We start from the raw sequence: 16,615 nt of genomic DNA, 5'->3' as shown, positions 1-16,615 counted from the left end.
AAGTCTCTGCTCGATCAAGGCCTTCCAATCCCTCCGTAAATCTGCCAAAGGTAAATTCCAAAAGAAAACATTGGCTGGAAGCCACAGCAGCACTAGGAACACCACTCTACTAGAAAGAAAATTCAGAGAAGCAGCACTGCTCTAAAAAATTCTGTCATCTCTCTCCGTCCAAAGACACCAAAAAATAGCAATTAATGAAAAACCCACAAAGCCTTTCTTTCTTTCCTTCTTCCCAAACCTCATAACACAGAATTTCTCCAGAGAGTAAGGACAGACCCAATTCTCTCCAAGAATATCAAACAAGTTACTCCAGATAGACCCAAGAGACGTGACAATGTAAGAACAAGTGCGAGCAATTTTCTCCACACCTAAAGCAAAGGGCACGCACAATAGGCAGTAAAAACTTAATAGGTTTTTGTTCTGAAGCAAGTCATTAGTGTTAATTTTTTTGCCAGCTTCACTTTCCACAAAAGGGCCTTAATCCTAGAAGGAAGTTTAGCTTTCCAAAGCAAGGGTGAAGGGCAAAAGGAATACCACTGGCGTCATGGATCAAATCAAGGAAGAAAGATATGCAAGAAAATTCCCCTCTGAAACCCACACTCTTTTGCCACTCCCCAATGGATCTGAAGAGGATGAAGCACATTAATTAAAGGCGCAAGCTCGTTGGGCTTTCTTCATTATGGTTCCTCACAAAATGGAAATCTCAAGAGAAATGGAAATCATAATTTCTTTGTAATTCACTAAAAAGGTCAATTATTCTCTCTCTCTCTCTCTCACACACACACATGCACATATGTACAGTTTCAAGTCTGCCCTCTTATATATTAATAATAGAACAACAATAAAGACAAAAATACCCATACTCACACCACATAATTACTAAAATAGCAATTCTCTTGAATCTCTTCTAACACTCCACCTCAAGCTAGAGGTGTATAAATATCACCTGCCCCTCGCTTGTTAAAACCATAAAATGAGGCAGGCTTAGATAAAGCATTTGTGAAAACATCTCCTAGATGATCCGCAAATTTCACAAATGGAGTTGTCACAACCTTCCTCAAAAAAACATTCCACCCAAAATGACAGTCAAATCATATTATTCAAAGGCGCGCCTCAGGTAGTCCTAGGTGCAGGGCACACTGAGGCAATGAGGCTTGCGCCTCATAGGTGTGGAGGCAAGGAGACCTTTAAGAGGTGCAGTGAGGCTCGCCTAACATATGTTCACAGTATACATTGTTTTTTTCCTTTTTCTTTTAATCTCAGCCATATGTTTTCTTTGTTTTTATCTCTTTAATTTTTGCTGTTTTATGGAATTCCTGCCACTTTTCCCTGACATATATACTCAACTGCTCTAGGATTTTTTCATCTGTTCTTCTCCTTCTTTTGGCCTGCTGTGCTGTTCTCAGTCAAAGCTGCATACCCCCTTTGTTGTTTGTCTTTTCTTTTTTCTTTTTTCTTTCGCTGTCCGTTTTTTTTTTTTGGAATTTGTTTGTTTCTTTTCCTGAAACAGTCTTCTTTTTGTTCTTCTTCTGAACTGCTCTGCTGCTCTATGCCACCTCTTTGATGTTCTTTTTTTCCCTTTTTTTCTTTTGCAGTTTTATTTTGGAAATGAAGCTGCTTTTTCCCTGGAAAATTTCCTTTTTCTCAGCATTTCTGCTTCTCCAAGCTGGTATTTCTAGCATCTCAGTCAGAGCTGCTCTGCTGCTGCTGCTTTTGATGTTTCTTTTTATTTCCCTGCTGCTTATTTCTGCTTCTACTTTGTGGAACTTATGTCATGAGCATCACAAAATATTGAAAATTTGTGTTATAATATTCATTTTTATGTCCTAGTATTGAATATTTTGATATTTTAAAATTCAAGTATTAGTACTGATGTGTTTACAATGTGCGCCTTGCGCCTAGCGCTTAGGCTCCAGATACCCTTTGTGCTTCAATATGCTCTGCGCCTTTGACTACTATGCAGTCAACTTCAATGTGCTTTATCCTCTCTTGGAACACTTGGTTGTTAGCAATATTAAATGACAATTTGATTATATCAAAGAAGATAACTATGGGTTTCATTACCAAGAATCCCATTTCTACAATAAGAAACCTCAACCACATAAGCTCACTCATAGTCAGCCATGAGCTATAGCCCGGCAGTCTGTTTTAAAAATAGATCTTGTTATAGTAGTTTGTTTCTTACTACACACCATGCACAAATGTGTAATATCCAGTAGCAGAGCTTTGAACATCCAGAGCCAACCTAATCTGCGTCAAAACATCTCATGATCTATAACTTCTATTACATTTATAAATCAAACCAGTCTTTAATATATCGTAAAATCCAACAAATAGCATCCCAGTGTGGCTGTTAGGAAAATTCCATGAACTGACTCACAACAAAGGATCTGTTAGGCCTAGCGACAGTTAAGTAAATAAACTACCTACTTGCCAACCAATTTTCTATATGAACGTGTGTTTTCAAAATCTGGTCCAACATCCCTCTAGATAACTTCACGTTAGGATCCATAAAAAGTATCAACTGGGTTAGCTTCCAACATACGAGTATCACTTAGTAAGTTGAAGGTATATTTTTTCTAAAATAGAATAAACCCTTTCTTGCACAGTACAATCTCAATACCAAGAAAGAAGCACGGAGTACCAAGTTCTTGATTTGAAATTTACTTGAAACCACTGCGTGGCATCTGTATTCCCACTCTAGTCACTGCAAGTGATCATGGATATCATCAACATAAACTACTAGAAGTACTACATTCATACTTTTTTTATGGACAAAGATTAAGTTATCATAATACTGCTGGATAAAACCAAATAAGGAGACCACCATACTATTTGTGAAGCCAAGCTCAAGGATGCTACTTAATGTCATAAATGGCCTCTTGCAACCTACATACCTTCCCATCCTTCCTTTGTGCATCGTACCAAGAAGATTATACAAGAAGGCATTCTTCATATCCAACTGGTATAAGGGCCAACCAAATTAACGGCCAATGAGATCAATACACTACCATAATTTAGTCAAGCAGCAGGAGAGGAGGTCTTAATCAATACCATATGTTTTGAGTGTGCCCCTTGGCAATGGATCAAGCCTTAAGTCATTCAGTACAACCATTTAACAGACCCAATGACGCCTAAACAACGCGAAGATCCACCAAGTCCCATGTCCTTCAAGTGGTCAAAGCATCCATTTCTACATCCATTGCATGCCTCCACCCAGAGTTAGCAAGCGCTTCAGCAAGTGAGGAAGGGAAAGAAATAGGGGAAATAGATAAGGCAAAAGAATGCAAAGGAGTAGAAGGTAAAGAAGTGAAACAAAATGAGCAATAGCATGCTAAATTTTTGAGAACCTTTTCTGTAACGCTCCAGAAAATTAATATGCATGGGAAAATTAATATGCATGGAAGTGTAAAAAATAAAATAAAAATTAAAAAAATTAAAAAATAAAAAATAAAAAATAAAAAATATTAAATATTAAATAATTAAATAATTAAATTAATTAAATAATATAATATAATACTATATTAATAGAATATAATATAATAATATATTTAATAATCTAAAGTTATATTAGATATACATCTCAATCCTTCCTTAAGGAAGGATTGATTTTACAGAGAAGCCACCGCCCCCCCTGAACGTCTCCATATTCTCTCTCTCTCCTCGATTTTGTTGGTCAAATGGGCGCCTATCAGAAAACCAAAGATGCCGCCGGGTTCGCATCTCCGCCACCGACATTCCTACCGGAGCGTATTTGTCGTGGGAGCAACGTAGGTATCACTTTCCTAGTCTTGATTGTCGTCATTTTGATCAGAGCAAACTTTCAATTTGAGGGTCCTACGCACCACTACAAAATGAGAGTGGGATTTAGGGAATTAAAGAAATTGGTTATTTTCGGGAGTTTAATTGTTATTTTGAAATTTATGGGTCTAGGAAATGTTAAAATAGTATTTTATTTAGGGTTGATTTGATTAAATTAGGGTTCAGGTGAGCACCACAGGCATCATTTTGGGGTCCCTGCTGGCGTAGTTTCAGAAAACCAGGTGAAGGGATTAAGTTACATCAGGAATTTTATTACATTTGAACCAATTAAATTGCTATATATGTATATATTTATTTATTTAAAAATTCGAAAGTTATTTTGAAAACCAATCGTTTAACAGGGATTTACAAACCTAGGATATACGATACAATATTTTTTGAATAAAATGAACGATGGAAAGCTTGATTGTTTATATGGTTATGTTAAAATGTTGAAATCGTGTGGCAGATGATTTAATTAGTATGGATTATTGTATATCTGCATTTGGGATTTTGAAATACTGAACTGTTTGTGAAATACTGAAATTGTTTGCGAAATACTAGAACTATTTGTGAATAATGCAGGGATTTGATATGACGGCCAAGGGCCAGGGTTTTGTTTAAACGGTTGTGAGCCGGGTTGTATTTGACGGTTAAGGGCCGGGTTTTACAAAATGACAGGTTTTATACAAAATGATTTAAACTACGATTTTTATCACGTAAATTGCATGATATGCTTTAGGAAACTTGGGGACCAGTGTATTGTGGGCACGGTACCGTTGCTAGTGATTTGATTATTAGACCATGTGCACTCACACTGTTCTGGATAGAAGTGTAGGAGGTTTCAGCCGACTGCCTGCGTGAGGTTGAAGTAAGGGCATCGGACCTGCAGCTTGGTTGTGGATGCCTGCAGACGTACTTGCAGAGGATGATATTTTGACTTTGTTTTGGGCTGATCACCCAGGCTTAGTCCAGCCTTCGGGCGGCCGCACAACCCGTGCCATGGGGGAAGTAAATGGCGTTAGTCACAGGGAGTTGTCTTATATGCATATCTGTTAATTTGTGTAAATGAGGTTAATTATTAACATAACCCCGAGGGTTTGCAGAGTAAGGTGAGTGCCCTAATAGTTGTAATGGTACTAGAGTAGATGGAAGGTACATGTATGTGCGTGTAATCTTCCTTATTCTTGGTAACTTTTACTTATAAATAATTATGTGTGTGTGAGTATGTGCTAAGAATGAATTTATAACTATGGTTAATTATTTACTAAGCTGATTTATACTGTGGGAAAAAAAAAAGAATATTTTCAACTGTGTAGAATGATTATACATTTAAATGTTTTTTTCGGTTAAATGAAGAACGGGTTATTTTCTGTACACACTAAAATTCATGTTGGCCACACACTAATATTAACTTAGTCTTCCCTTACTGAGAAGTGTCTCGCCCCATCATACAAATTATCTTTTCAGGAAACACCAGGGATAGTGCTTAGCGGGCTTGAGAGGGGTTGGGTCGGTCTGATAGTTTTTGTACGTGGTGTGTATGAAATTAGTTGGTTTTTGTAATGTACTATGGTTGTAATGAGGATAATTTGGAGACGTTTGTATATAAAAGCGGTATAGAACTCTGCTAATGGATTGTGGAAAATATATGATTTATTTCCGCTGCATTTTATATGATAAGTTTGGCATCAGGTACACAGACGTCACTAAGTAACACCCCGGGCCCCACGTGGCGGGTCGGGGCGTTACAGGTGGTATCAGAGTCTAGGTTTGTTAGGTTCTGCGGACTTTGATGGTTGATAATTATCAGAGTATAGGTTGAGATAGGATAAGGATGAGAGTGGGTAGATTAGGTTCGGTTTTGGTCTGGAAGCTTAGAGGCGGAGTTCCCTTGACAGTTTTTTGTGTTTTTCTTGGAATGATGATTTCAGGAAAACCATGGTAAATCCATCGATGGTTTGAGAGACTGGAGCTCAGAAATTTTGGTTGGGACGTTAGGGCGGTTGAGTACGTGTGTGGAGTCAGTGTTATGTTGGAGACTTATACCTTGTCGGTTTTGTGACAGAACTAGGGGAATGAATCTTTAAATTAAGAATTCATATGTATTAGTAGTTTCTTCATTCCATACTTGCATCAACCACAATAAATGTGGAATTACTAGGTTGGTTTCTATCCTATCTTCAGGATGGATTCTAGGGGGAAGGATATCGTAGCTGGAGGGGATAATAACATGAATACTTCCAGTGAGGATGATATGGATGCTTCGGCAGTGCTGCGAAGTATAACGCGGCAGACCAAGAAGGAGAATCGGAGGGACTCTAGAGAGCAGGATCAACTACCGGGTGAGCAGGGCTGCACATTTCAGCAATTCACTCAGGCGAGTCTGTTGGCGTTTGTAGGAGGACTGAACCCGATTGGGTTCAAGAAATAAAGAAGCTGTTGGGGGTGCTAGAGTGCACAGAGGAGTAGAAGGTGAAGTATGCCACCTATAAATTAGTGGGGGAAGCAAAGAGATGGTGGCAATTGGAAAAGCTGGTGGAGGAACAGTGGCCAAGACCTACAGCTATAACTTGGAGTCGTTTCAGGGAGGTTTTCTTCGACAAGTACTTCCCTATTGCTACCCGAGAGGTTAAGGCAGAGGAGTTTCTGAATCTGACTCGGGGACACTTGACCGTATAGCAGTACGCGTCCAAGTTTATGGAGCTATCCTACTTCGCTCCATACATGATCCCGAACGAACCCAAGAATGCCCGGAGGTTTGAGAAGGGTTTGAGGCAGGGAATACGTGCACGGGGTGGCGTTGTTGACTCAGAGTTTTCCTGAGTTAGTGGATAAGGCCATGGCAGCTAAGGTCAGCATTCAGGAGGGTGAGAAACTAGCAGTAAACCAGAAGAAAATGCCTTGCCTTAGGAATTTCAGACTAGTACCAGCCAGGGTACATGGAGGAGGCCTGGTAATTTCACGGGCCAGCGGCAGGAGATGGGATATCGAGCCCATCAGAGGAATCCACTGCGTCCTACTTGTCCCAGATGCCATCAAAGGCATTGGGGCGAGTGCAGGGGTGAACCAGTTGGTTGCTACCAGTGTGGTGGGGCTAGACATATAGCGCGGGACTGTCACGCGATGTTGGCTCACACTCCTACACAACATTAGTATTAGGGAGGTAACCAGGCATCCCGAGGTGGTCACCAGAGGGGCACCTCCCAGGCGCAGGTGTAATCTTTTATGCCGAGAGATGCGGGGAATGCTGGCGATGTGGTGACAGGTACGATTTCCATTTCGTCAAATAGTGTTGTTGTGTTATTTGATTCAGGTGCAACCCACTCGTTTGTATCTCTGGGATTTGTTAAACTGTGTGGGGTAGAGACTCAGTTGTTAGAGGCTAAGTTAGCAGTGGTCACACCGACAGGGTCAGTGGTAGAGTGTAGCAAGGTGATCAGGGATTACTCGGTGGAGATTCAGGAGAGTGCTGCCTGCTAGCTTGATTGTTTTTGACATGCGTGGTTTTGATGTTATTCTAGGCATGGATTGGCTAGCATCCAGCTACGCGAGTATCGATTGCCACAGGAAGGAGGTGGTGTTCAAACCTGCTGGGGAAGTAAGAGTTTAAATTCGTCGGGTTGTATATGCGCTCAGCACCACGGATCCTTTCAGCAATTCAGGCAAAGAGGTTACTTCTGGAAGGTGGCCAGGGATACCTTGCATTTGTAAAAGAAGCACCGAATGAGGGACTTAAACTGGAGGATATCCCAATGATAAGGGAGTTCTCGAATGTTTTTTTCTTGAGGACTTACCAGGATTGCCTCTTGATCGCGAGGTGGAGTTTGCCATTGAATTAACTCCAGGGACGGCACCCATTTCTAAGGCTCCATATAGAATGGCTCCGGTTGGAATTAAAGGAGCTAAAGGAGCAGTTGCAGGAACTACTTGACAAGGGATTTATCAGACCGAACGTATCACCCTCGGGAGCGCCAGTGTTGTTTGTAAAGAAGAAGGATGGGTTGATGAGGATGTGCATCAACTACAGGGAAATTAACAAGGTAACAGTGAAGAACAAGTACCTGTTACCTCGTATAGACGATCTATTTGACCAGCTAAAGGGCACACAGATTTTCTCCAAGATCAATCTGCGATCTGAGTATCATCAGGTGAAGGTTAGGGCCGAAGATGTTCCGAAGACAGCATTCAGGACCAGGTATGGCCATTATAAATTCCTAGTTATACTGTTTGGATTGAAAAATGCTCTTGTAGTGTTCATGGATTTGATGAACAGGGTCTTTCACTAGTATTTAGACCAATTCTTGGTGGTGTTCATTGATGACATACTGGTGTATTCAAAGAGCCTCAAGGAGCACGAGGAACATCTGAGGATAGTGCTTCAGGTGCTGAGAAAAAAAAAACTATATGTGAAATTTAAGAAGTGTGAGTTTTGACTAGAGCAGGTTACCTCCTTGGACACGTGTTGATCTGTGAGGTCAGTCATTAGTCTGATAAGGCCCGCCCCCCTGTTGTCTAGTTTAGGTGGAGAAGGAATTTTGTAATGCCCCAACTTGGGTCTGTCAGGGAGCATTGCGTCTCTCCTCCTCCTCCACCTGGACCAGACAACAGGGAGGCAGGCCTTATCAGACTAATGACTGGCTCCACAGACCAACACGTGTCTTTTTCAGTGTGTTTTGTCCTCACTCACACACTTCCTAAGAAAACTTCCCAGAAGGTCACCCATCCTAAGATTACTCCAAGTCAAGCACGCTTAACCATGGAGTTCTTATAGGAAGGCTCTCGAAAAGAAAGGTGCACGTTGTTGATATGGGTAATAACATCTAATCCTTTTAAGTCTTTCTTCCACGGGATATCACATTTTTGGTAAGAAAATCTAAGTCACAATGGGATGGATATCCGGAATCAAAAGTCAAAACAATGAACGACAAGCATCTGCATGGTGGTAATGATGTCTGCGCTTGCTTTTTGTTGTTCATAGACCCTCAATTGTTTCTTTGAGTCAGTGAATGATGAACTTAGAAGAGGACCAGAAGTTTTCTAGAGCAATAAGTGTAGGAACAGGAAGATCAACACACATCAGGGAACGAGAAATTGTAGATAAGACTCAAAATAGACTCATCCAAGGAGGACCTAGCACAAAAGAAGTAAGGTGCCCCCACAAAAAGTTACGATAATGTCTACACTCTCTAGTTCAATGGACAACAACTTAATGTCTACTGTATACTTCTTAATTGGTATGATAAAAAAAAAAAAAAAAGAACTTCTTAAGTGGCATAATTCCAAATCAACAAATAATGAAATGATGTCTACTCTGATCTAAAATGTTGCAAGAATGATGCAAGCCAAAGAATATTTTCTTTTGTTCAATAGATGAACCGGGAAGCAACAAGCCCCTAGACAAAATTTTATTTGAAAACCATCTTTTTGCAAACAATGCACCATAGCATGACATACTGTCACAGTCATACCCAAGATGGAAAATTCAATCTTAGTTGTTCAAAGAGAACCTCAAATTTTATTTGTATATGGCAGAACTTTGAAACTTCAATCCCATGGTTACCATGGATCTAATGCCCAATTTCTAGTTCTGATTTAGCCCCTTGACTATAACCAATTTTCTTTGACTTTCAATTTATTTATTTTTGAATACCACAACTTTTACTTCTGTCCCATCACTACCATTGATCTAATGCCCAATTTCCACCTATGCCGATTTGCTTCACTGACTTTCAATTACTGCTTCCTGTATAAAAGGCGATTGTGGTTGGTAGATCTAGTGCACATATCTGCTTCTGTGAAAACAATGGCATTCTCATAACTCTTCACCATCTTTCCCACAGGATGAACTACCATACTACACTCTCCATACATGAATTGGATATTTGAATAAGAGCTGTTGTTGTAACTCTCTTGGAGTCTTCTGAAGATCACAAGTTATCAAAGAAATTTCTGAAACTTGCAGTCTTCATGATAGCACATATGCTGGATCATCCTCTATTACTTCTATCTGTGTTCCTAATGAGTTGGACATTCCTTCTACAGGGGCTGGAGTGTTGTTGGGAGTTTCAATTGGAATCCCAACAAAAGTGTTGGCATGAACACCCCAATCATCATGGTGAGTCAATGGATTATTCAAAACATCATCATCCTCAACCAAGAGTGGATAATCATTGATAACCCTCATCACCCTAGTTAAGAGTGGAGAGGATACTAGCAGCCCCATCGCCTCCGTTTGTCAATGGCATCATTAAATCAATGGATGATTATTGATTGAATTAATCTTCACAATTCTACCTTCTCTTTTATTTTTGAATCCTCTCAAGACTCTCTCGAGAGCTTGAGAGAGCACTAGTGCACCCTCTTTAAGTGTCCATCTATGGTTGGATTTACTCAAAGCATTGTTAAAAAAATATCACATTTAACAAGGAATGTGAAATAATGAATTCAAAATCATGATATCCATATCACGATTCAAATGCTATCCTACAAACAAAGGCCATTAAATGTTTCATCCCACATTTCCTTCTCAAACTTAGGAATTTTCAATAAATTACCCCATTAAGAAAAGGGTAAAAGACTACTGAATCTTCCTCGAGGTTGCACAAAAATATGTGAACCTCTTCTAAGGCTTCAAAAATCCCTTGGACCTCCCATGAGCTTTGACAAAAAGATGTAGACTTCCTTTGAGGTTGCAAAAATTCCATGACGTCTACTGTGGTTTGCCAAAAAAGACGCAAATTTCCCATAATGTTAGACAAAAAGACAATCCTGAGAGGTGTAAAAATGCCCCAAAATCAATTTTTTGTCTTTGGGATCTTTGAAAACACAAGGGAGGTCTACATTTTTTTGCCAGACCTCAGAGGAAGTCTATAGGATTTTTTGAAATCTGAAGGGAGGTTCATGTCTTTTTGTCAAACCTCAAGCAAGATCACCAAGTTGGTGCTTTTGCCCTTAACTTTAAGAAAGAACTGCACTTAGATCCAACAAAATCTTAAAAAAAAAAAATATTAATACATTTTTTTTAAAAAACATTATTTTACATACAAAATAAACATTTTTTTTCTTTTTTTAATTTTTTATTTTTCCTAAGTTGTGCAGCTATTAAGGAATTTTTATAATCCTAAAATGAGGCAAACATAGGAAACTAAACCTACATTAGGAGAAAAAAATTAGCATTTTTTTTTTTTTGCATTTTTTGAATTTCACAATAGAAAATAAATATAACTAATAATAATAATAATAATAATACTAATAATAATAATAGCAATAGTGCTAAATAGCCTAATAATAAGGATGGTAAAAGAACCTAACTAAAAAAAAAAAAAACTTTTTTGTGGAATGTTCCATATTTTTTTTTTGAATTTTTCTAAATAATAAATAATAACAATAATAGAAAAATGATAATAATAAAACACAACAATAATCTTATTTTTATGTTTCTCCAAAATTTTGGGATTTGTTCTTTATTTTTCAAACTAAAAAAACTTTTAAAAGGGTACTAATAATAGAAGTCATAGTAAATATCTATTATAACAGTTTCTTATTCCTCCTCTTCTTCATATGTTTAAAAAAAAAAAATTAATACAGTAAATAAAATAATGAAAAAATATTTTAAAATCTTGGTCCAGGTGTGTAGGTAAGTCATCCACCGGAGGGAGGGTAGTGGGGGTGGGAGTGGGGACATAATATGCAAGAGGGAGGGTGGTGAAGGTGGCACTAGAGAGATAATGACATTTTAAAACATTAAAATGCAATAAATAAAAATAGTAAAGAAAATATTTTAAAATCCTGGTCCAGGCAAGCGAGGAAATCATCCTTTGGAGGGAGGGTAGTAGGGACATCATCCGTTAGAGGGAGAGGGGTGAAGGTGGCACTGGAGAGATGATGAATCAAGGAGTTTTGAGCTTCTGTGGATTAATAGTAAAGAATCAAGTTTCAGGTGTTGGGTGTGGACTGTGGAGGGCTTTAAGTTTGGGACAATGACAAAACTGAGTTCACTAAACTTGATTATGTGCTTGAATTGAGTTTATTAAGACTTCACAAAATCATCATCAAATCAAGATTTTGAAACTCAATTCTACTAAATGATAATAATTAAAGAAAAGAAAAAAAAAGTTTAGAAAAGTCAATTTCATAAAGTAGATGATTCTAGTTTCTAGGAAAGCCTCTGCAACTCCCTCAGTTTGACAAAATATTTGATTAAAAAAAAGATTCCACTTACTAGTCTCAAATCTACAATGGATAAATTATGTACATCCCATGTTTTTGAAACCAAATAAAAAGGACTGAACAAAAATACAGCAATGCAGCTTTTACTGCCCCAAAAACATTCAATCTTTCCCACAACAAAAAGAAATATGCATTCCACAAATTATATTCTAAGTCCTCAACAATACATCCACAGATCACCAAATAGGTTGTATAAAGATTTTAAAAGACACTTGGTACACGAAACTTCACGTTAGAAACTATATTTTATGTAGCCATACAGATAACTAGGCCATGAAGAAGATAAATTTTGCATTGGAAGTAAGCAAATAATGAATTGAAGTCCACATAAAATGCACGCATTGGTCATTGGATAAGTTACAGAATTCACAAGACAGCTAGTACCTCATATATGTCTCTTGATTTTATGTAGTCACCACAAAGACCACAAACATCAATTATCATGCGGCAGGCATACATATTAGGACCACCCAACTTCTGCTTGGATGCTTCAAATACTGTCAGTGCAGACACCAAGGCCTTTTTCTTTCCAAATTCATGGATAATTGTGCATAATACTACATGTGCATGTGGAAGAATGCATGCATACCTGCAAAACCTAAAGGATTAAGAAGTGGATAACATGCAGAAATTGGGAAATAATTAATATTAACAAGAGAATAGGTTCCCATGACACTCTAGTAAAAAAGATATATAGAAAAGCTCACAGATGCAGTCAATATTGCAATTAAGAACAATGCTATGATTTCTTACAAGCTGTTTGAAACTAATTTTGAAAAAAAAAAAAAAGGTTTGAATTAAGGTGATAAAAAAAAACATCTGAAACTGGGTTTATCTTTTCAGAATAGATATGGTTTTTCCCTCAAATTTTGTTTTTCTAAAATTATAGTGCCTTCAAGGAACTGAATAATATGATAATGCAGATACGTTACTTTATCTTGGTCCAATGACATAATAAAATATTATCGTGATCTGCAACTAAACATTAGTTGCTCATTTTATTGAATTCTAAGCACACAAATTTTTGTAGGGGTTGGACCCTCCACACACACTTGGGATTGATGGCAGATCTCCCAATTAATCCCAGGTCTGGGGGATGATGTAAAGAGATTTGACTTGCAAAGCTCAAACTAGGGTCCATTAAGGGTGGCTCAGTCCCTCTAACCCTTAACTAGCTCCAGTCGCTCTCGACACTTGGCTTTTCCTTACTAGAATTTTCATTTTTGCTACTGTCATGAAATCATAGGAAAACATAATTTATTTTCTCTCATTGGTAAAAGCCTTAACCATGACCCTCATCTCATTGGATAATCATCTCACCCTAGTTAGCACTATAAATACCACCTTTCACACCCCATTGGGGCATTTTGCACCTCATTTCTTATTAGAGACTCTAACCTAGAGCTTCTCTCTCTCTAAAACCATCACTACCTCCACGCCATCCTCCCGCCATCAGACACTCGAGCTCATAAGGATCCTCCTATCTGCACCCAAAAGTCTGCACTCAGTGATGGCAAAGTTGTTCTCCACTAGCACTGTTATGCTAATACTTTTTAACATTTCACGTGCAAAAAAATTTTGCTCTTTTCTTTCGCTCTATACGCACACTGCACCCAAACACAAAATCCATTACTTTGGATCAAAGGTGAGTGACCTTCCCTTTTAAAAAATTTATCTGCTAATTATAGTGCAGAGCATAAAATATAATTTCATTCTACAAAGGATGATTTTAAAGAAAATATGGTTAAAAATATTTACATTTCTAATCTGGCATCAAAATTTCTAAATAGTCAAATAATCAGCAGTCTGCCACATTTTGTCACCGTTTTTGGTAAACAACCCACTTACATGATGGAGCCACTATGAATTCCAAAAAGAAAAATGAATAAAAACCATGACAGAATGTTATAAGCAGCAAGTGTTAAAAATACAGTACATGTCAAAGGCGACAATAGAAAGGCAAAACAGTTTTTGAGCTAGGCCATGGACAAAGGCCTCAATAGCCTTTGACTTATGGACATTTTGGCCCATTCAGTCAAATGGCGGAAAAAGAACCCAAAATCTGCTCAGTTCATTGGAACAATATCTAAAGCACCGTCGTAAGGAAACAAAACATGACAGTCCTAGATAAACATTTCTAAAGAATTATGTGTATTTGAAAAATAATTTTAAAAATAACGTAAAAGAAATGTTCAAAACCAAACATACAAAACACAGCTTCATACCTTATGGCTATGCTTGGGTCCTGTTTCTCAACACAAACTTTTATAACATAAAGTGGTTCCACTAGTTCTTTGATTGAGAAGCCAAAACCTGTGCCCATTATCCAATGCAAAGCATCTCTGTTATGAAAAAATCTACACGTGCAGATCTTTAAAGCATAAAAAAGGTTAAAATACACTAATATAGTTGCAAAAGAGAAAAATTCAATGGTATAGTGATTTGCATAGCCACGGCCACGGTACCATAGCAGCCTAATCCTAACATTCTTCTGCTGTTCTCTAGAACACCTCATTTCTACATGTCTTGAAAGTTGAAGCCTGAAGGCAATATAACATGTCCCACTAAGCCAACCCCACCCCCCACTCAAAAAAAGAAAAAATTAAAAAAAAAAAAAACTTTTCAAACCCAAATAAATCATGGAATCTTAAGTTGACATATCAAGTCAGCTAATATCACCAGCAAGTATTCCAACAGACACCTACAATGATGCTTCCAACAGCATCCTCTGTTTGGTCAGGTTACCCACTACACAAAAACTAGCTCGCTTTGCTTACTTGGCCAATGCCTAGATCCAGAGTTGATCATTTGAATCACAGAAAAGTTCATGTTCCATTTATTTATTTTTGTTCGGCAAATGAAAAAGTTCATGCTCTTGTTTTGTGTATAAATATCATTCAAGATGTTAAACCGAGACTTCGACTTGACAATTACCAGCAAGAATTTCCATCAAATCAACGGCTTCTGCGACATTACGGGAACCCACAATTCGGCGACATTCTGTGGCAACGGACTCTTTGGCAACTCCATCAAGCAGAACCAACGGCGAAATCCCAAGCTTCTCAGCGCTGCTCAACACCTCCAGAACAGTCCGAAGCTTCCCTTCGCAACGAATCATCCCCGAAATGCCCGCAGACACGAGCTCGACATTCAGCAAAGCAACGAGCTTTTGGGGCTCCGCACCCGAGTCAATGACGCTCTCGGCGATCATCAAGAAGTCTTCAAGCCTTCCATCGCCGGCGCGTTTCGAAGCGAGGTCGGCGTAGTAACTGAGGCGGGTATGGCGGCGGGAAACGAGGTCTCGTTGGACGGCGGTTAGCGGAAGAGGCACAGAAACCGCCGATGACGATGGCGCAGATTTAGGAGGCGATTTGGAATGCGAGGGTTTGACCGGTTCGGGAATGGGAGATTTGGGGGCGCATTGCCGGTTGTGGTGGCGACAGCGCCGGCGGTGGTGGGGAGGACAAGGGCTTGGAGGGAAGAGAGTGGAGGAGCTAACTGTAACTAGCTCCCTCATTCTTGGCCAACCGTTTTCTTCTCTCCTTTTTTATGGGTTTATAGCGGTTTTGAATTTGAAAAGAAAATAATAATAATAATAATAATAATAATAATAATAATAATAATAATAATAATAATAAAAGGCAACAAATACTCATTTTTATCTTTAAATTGAATAAGTGTTAAAAATAATTAAAAATATAAAATATAAAAAATTATAAATTAAAGATAATAAATAAAAAAAGAGAATTTGTTGTAATATTACTTAATTGTTATATTTTAAAACTCATTGTTTAGTGTTACAAGATCTATATTATTATCTATGACAATTGAAAATTTGTAAATCATATTTCTAAATAATACGTCGTATTTCCAGAAATCAATAAATTTATTGATGTTTTAATTCAATTTTATTTCAAATTTTCATCGTCATTTTAATTTAATTTTGATAAAACATTATGAGTAAAATTAATGATTTAATCCATAAAATTCAATTCTAGTAACAAGTTGTCAGATAACTAAAACTCATAAAAAAAATTATTTTTTAGTTTTTTAAAAAAATTAATTATAATTGATAAAAAGAATTTAAAAAATGAAAATAAATTGTATCCCTTTTAAGTTTGGACTAGAAAATTTTTATTTTAAAATTAGGATACCATTTAAGGTCTTCGCCTATCTCAGTAGTTCTCAATTCACTCATCTTCTCATTTTGTTGAAATAAATGCGTGTACATCCATCTGCATTACATATCTTTACTTCATCCATTCATTTGACAAAAATCATATAAATCTCAATAAATACATCAAATATTTTTTTTTTTATAAAAAAAAAAAAAAACACGAGACAAAAAAAAATCCTTCTTAAAGTCTTCAAGTCAAGTCATTCAAGATCACCTTCACTTGCATTTACAAATTAATACAACTCCAAGTCAGTTTCTACCCAAAACTACTGTGGGCCTCACCTTTAGTAGAGGTCCAATAACGTCAACATTTGTGCCTTCAAAAATAAGACAAGAAAATCAAAACAAATATTAATTTTATATTTAAAAAAATGGGTACAATCTCTATGTATTTTACAATGAAGT

At 37.6% G+C, this 16,615-nt stretch overlaps 1 protein-coding gene across 4 annotated transcripts in view; it reads right to left on the bottom strand.

The window, feature by feature from the left end:
• LOC131167263 (pentatricopeptide repeat-containing protein At5g02830, chloroplastic) overlaps positions 1 to 15,556 on the bottom strand; it is a 78,757-nt gene extending 63,201 nt beyond the window's left edge. For 2 of the 4 annotated variants that reach the window (XM_058125969.1, XM_058125970.1), the window contains exons 1-3: positions 14,968 to 15,556; positions 14,259 to 14,346; positions 12,418 to 12,631 (exon numbers count right to left, since the gene is read on the bottom strand). In XM_058125969.1, coding sequence (XP_057981952.1) covers positions 12,418 to 12,631; positions 14,259 to 14,346; positions 14,968 to 15,550 — 885 coding nt within the window. In that variant the 5' untranslated portion in view covers positions 15,551 to 15,556. The remainder of the gene's footprint in view (positions 1 to 12,417; positions 12,632 to 14,258; positions 14,347 to 14,967) is intronic. The other 2 variants (XM_058125971.1, XM_058125972.1) reach the window with 1 other exon arrangement.
• Positions 15,557 to 16,615: the final 1,059 nt, after the last annotated feature.

This window comes from Malania oleifera, chromosome 11, assembly GCF_029873635.1.
Source record: "Malania oleifera isolate guangnan ecotype guangnan chromosome 11, ASM2987363v1, whole genome shotgun sequence".
Taxonomy (NCBI): domain Eukaryota; kingdom Viridiplantae; phylum Streptophyta; class Magnoliopsida; order Santalales; family Ximeniaceae; genus Malania; species Malania oleifera.
Note: the sequence above shows the minus strand (reverse complement) of the source record. Positions and strands in the feature narration are given on the sequence as shown.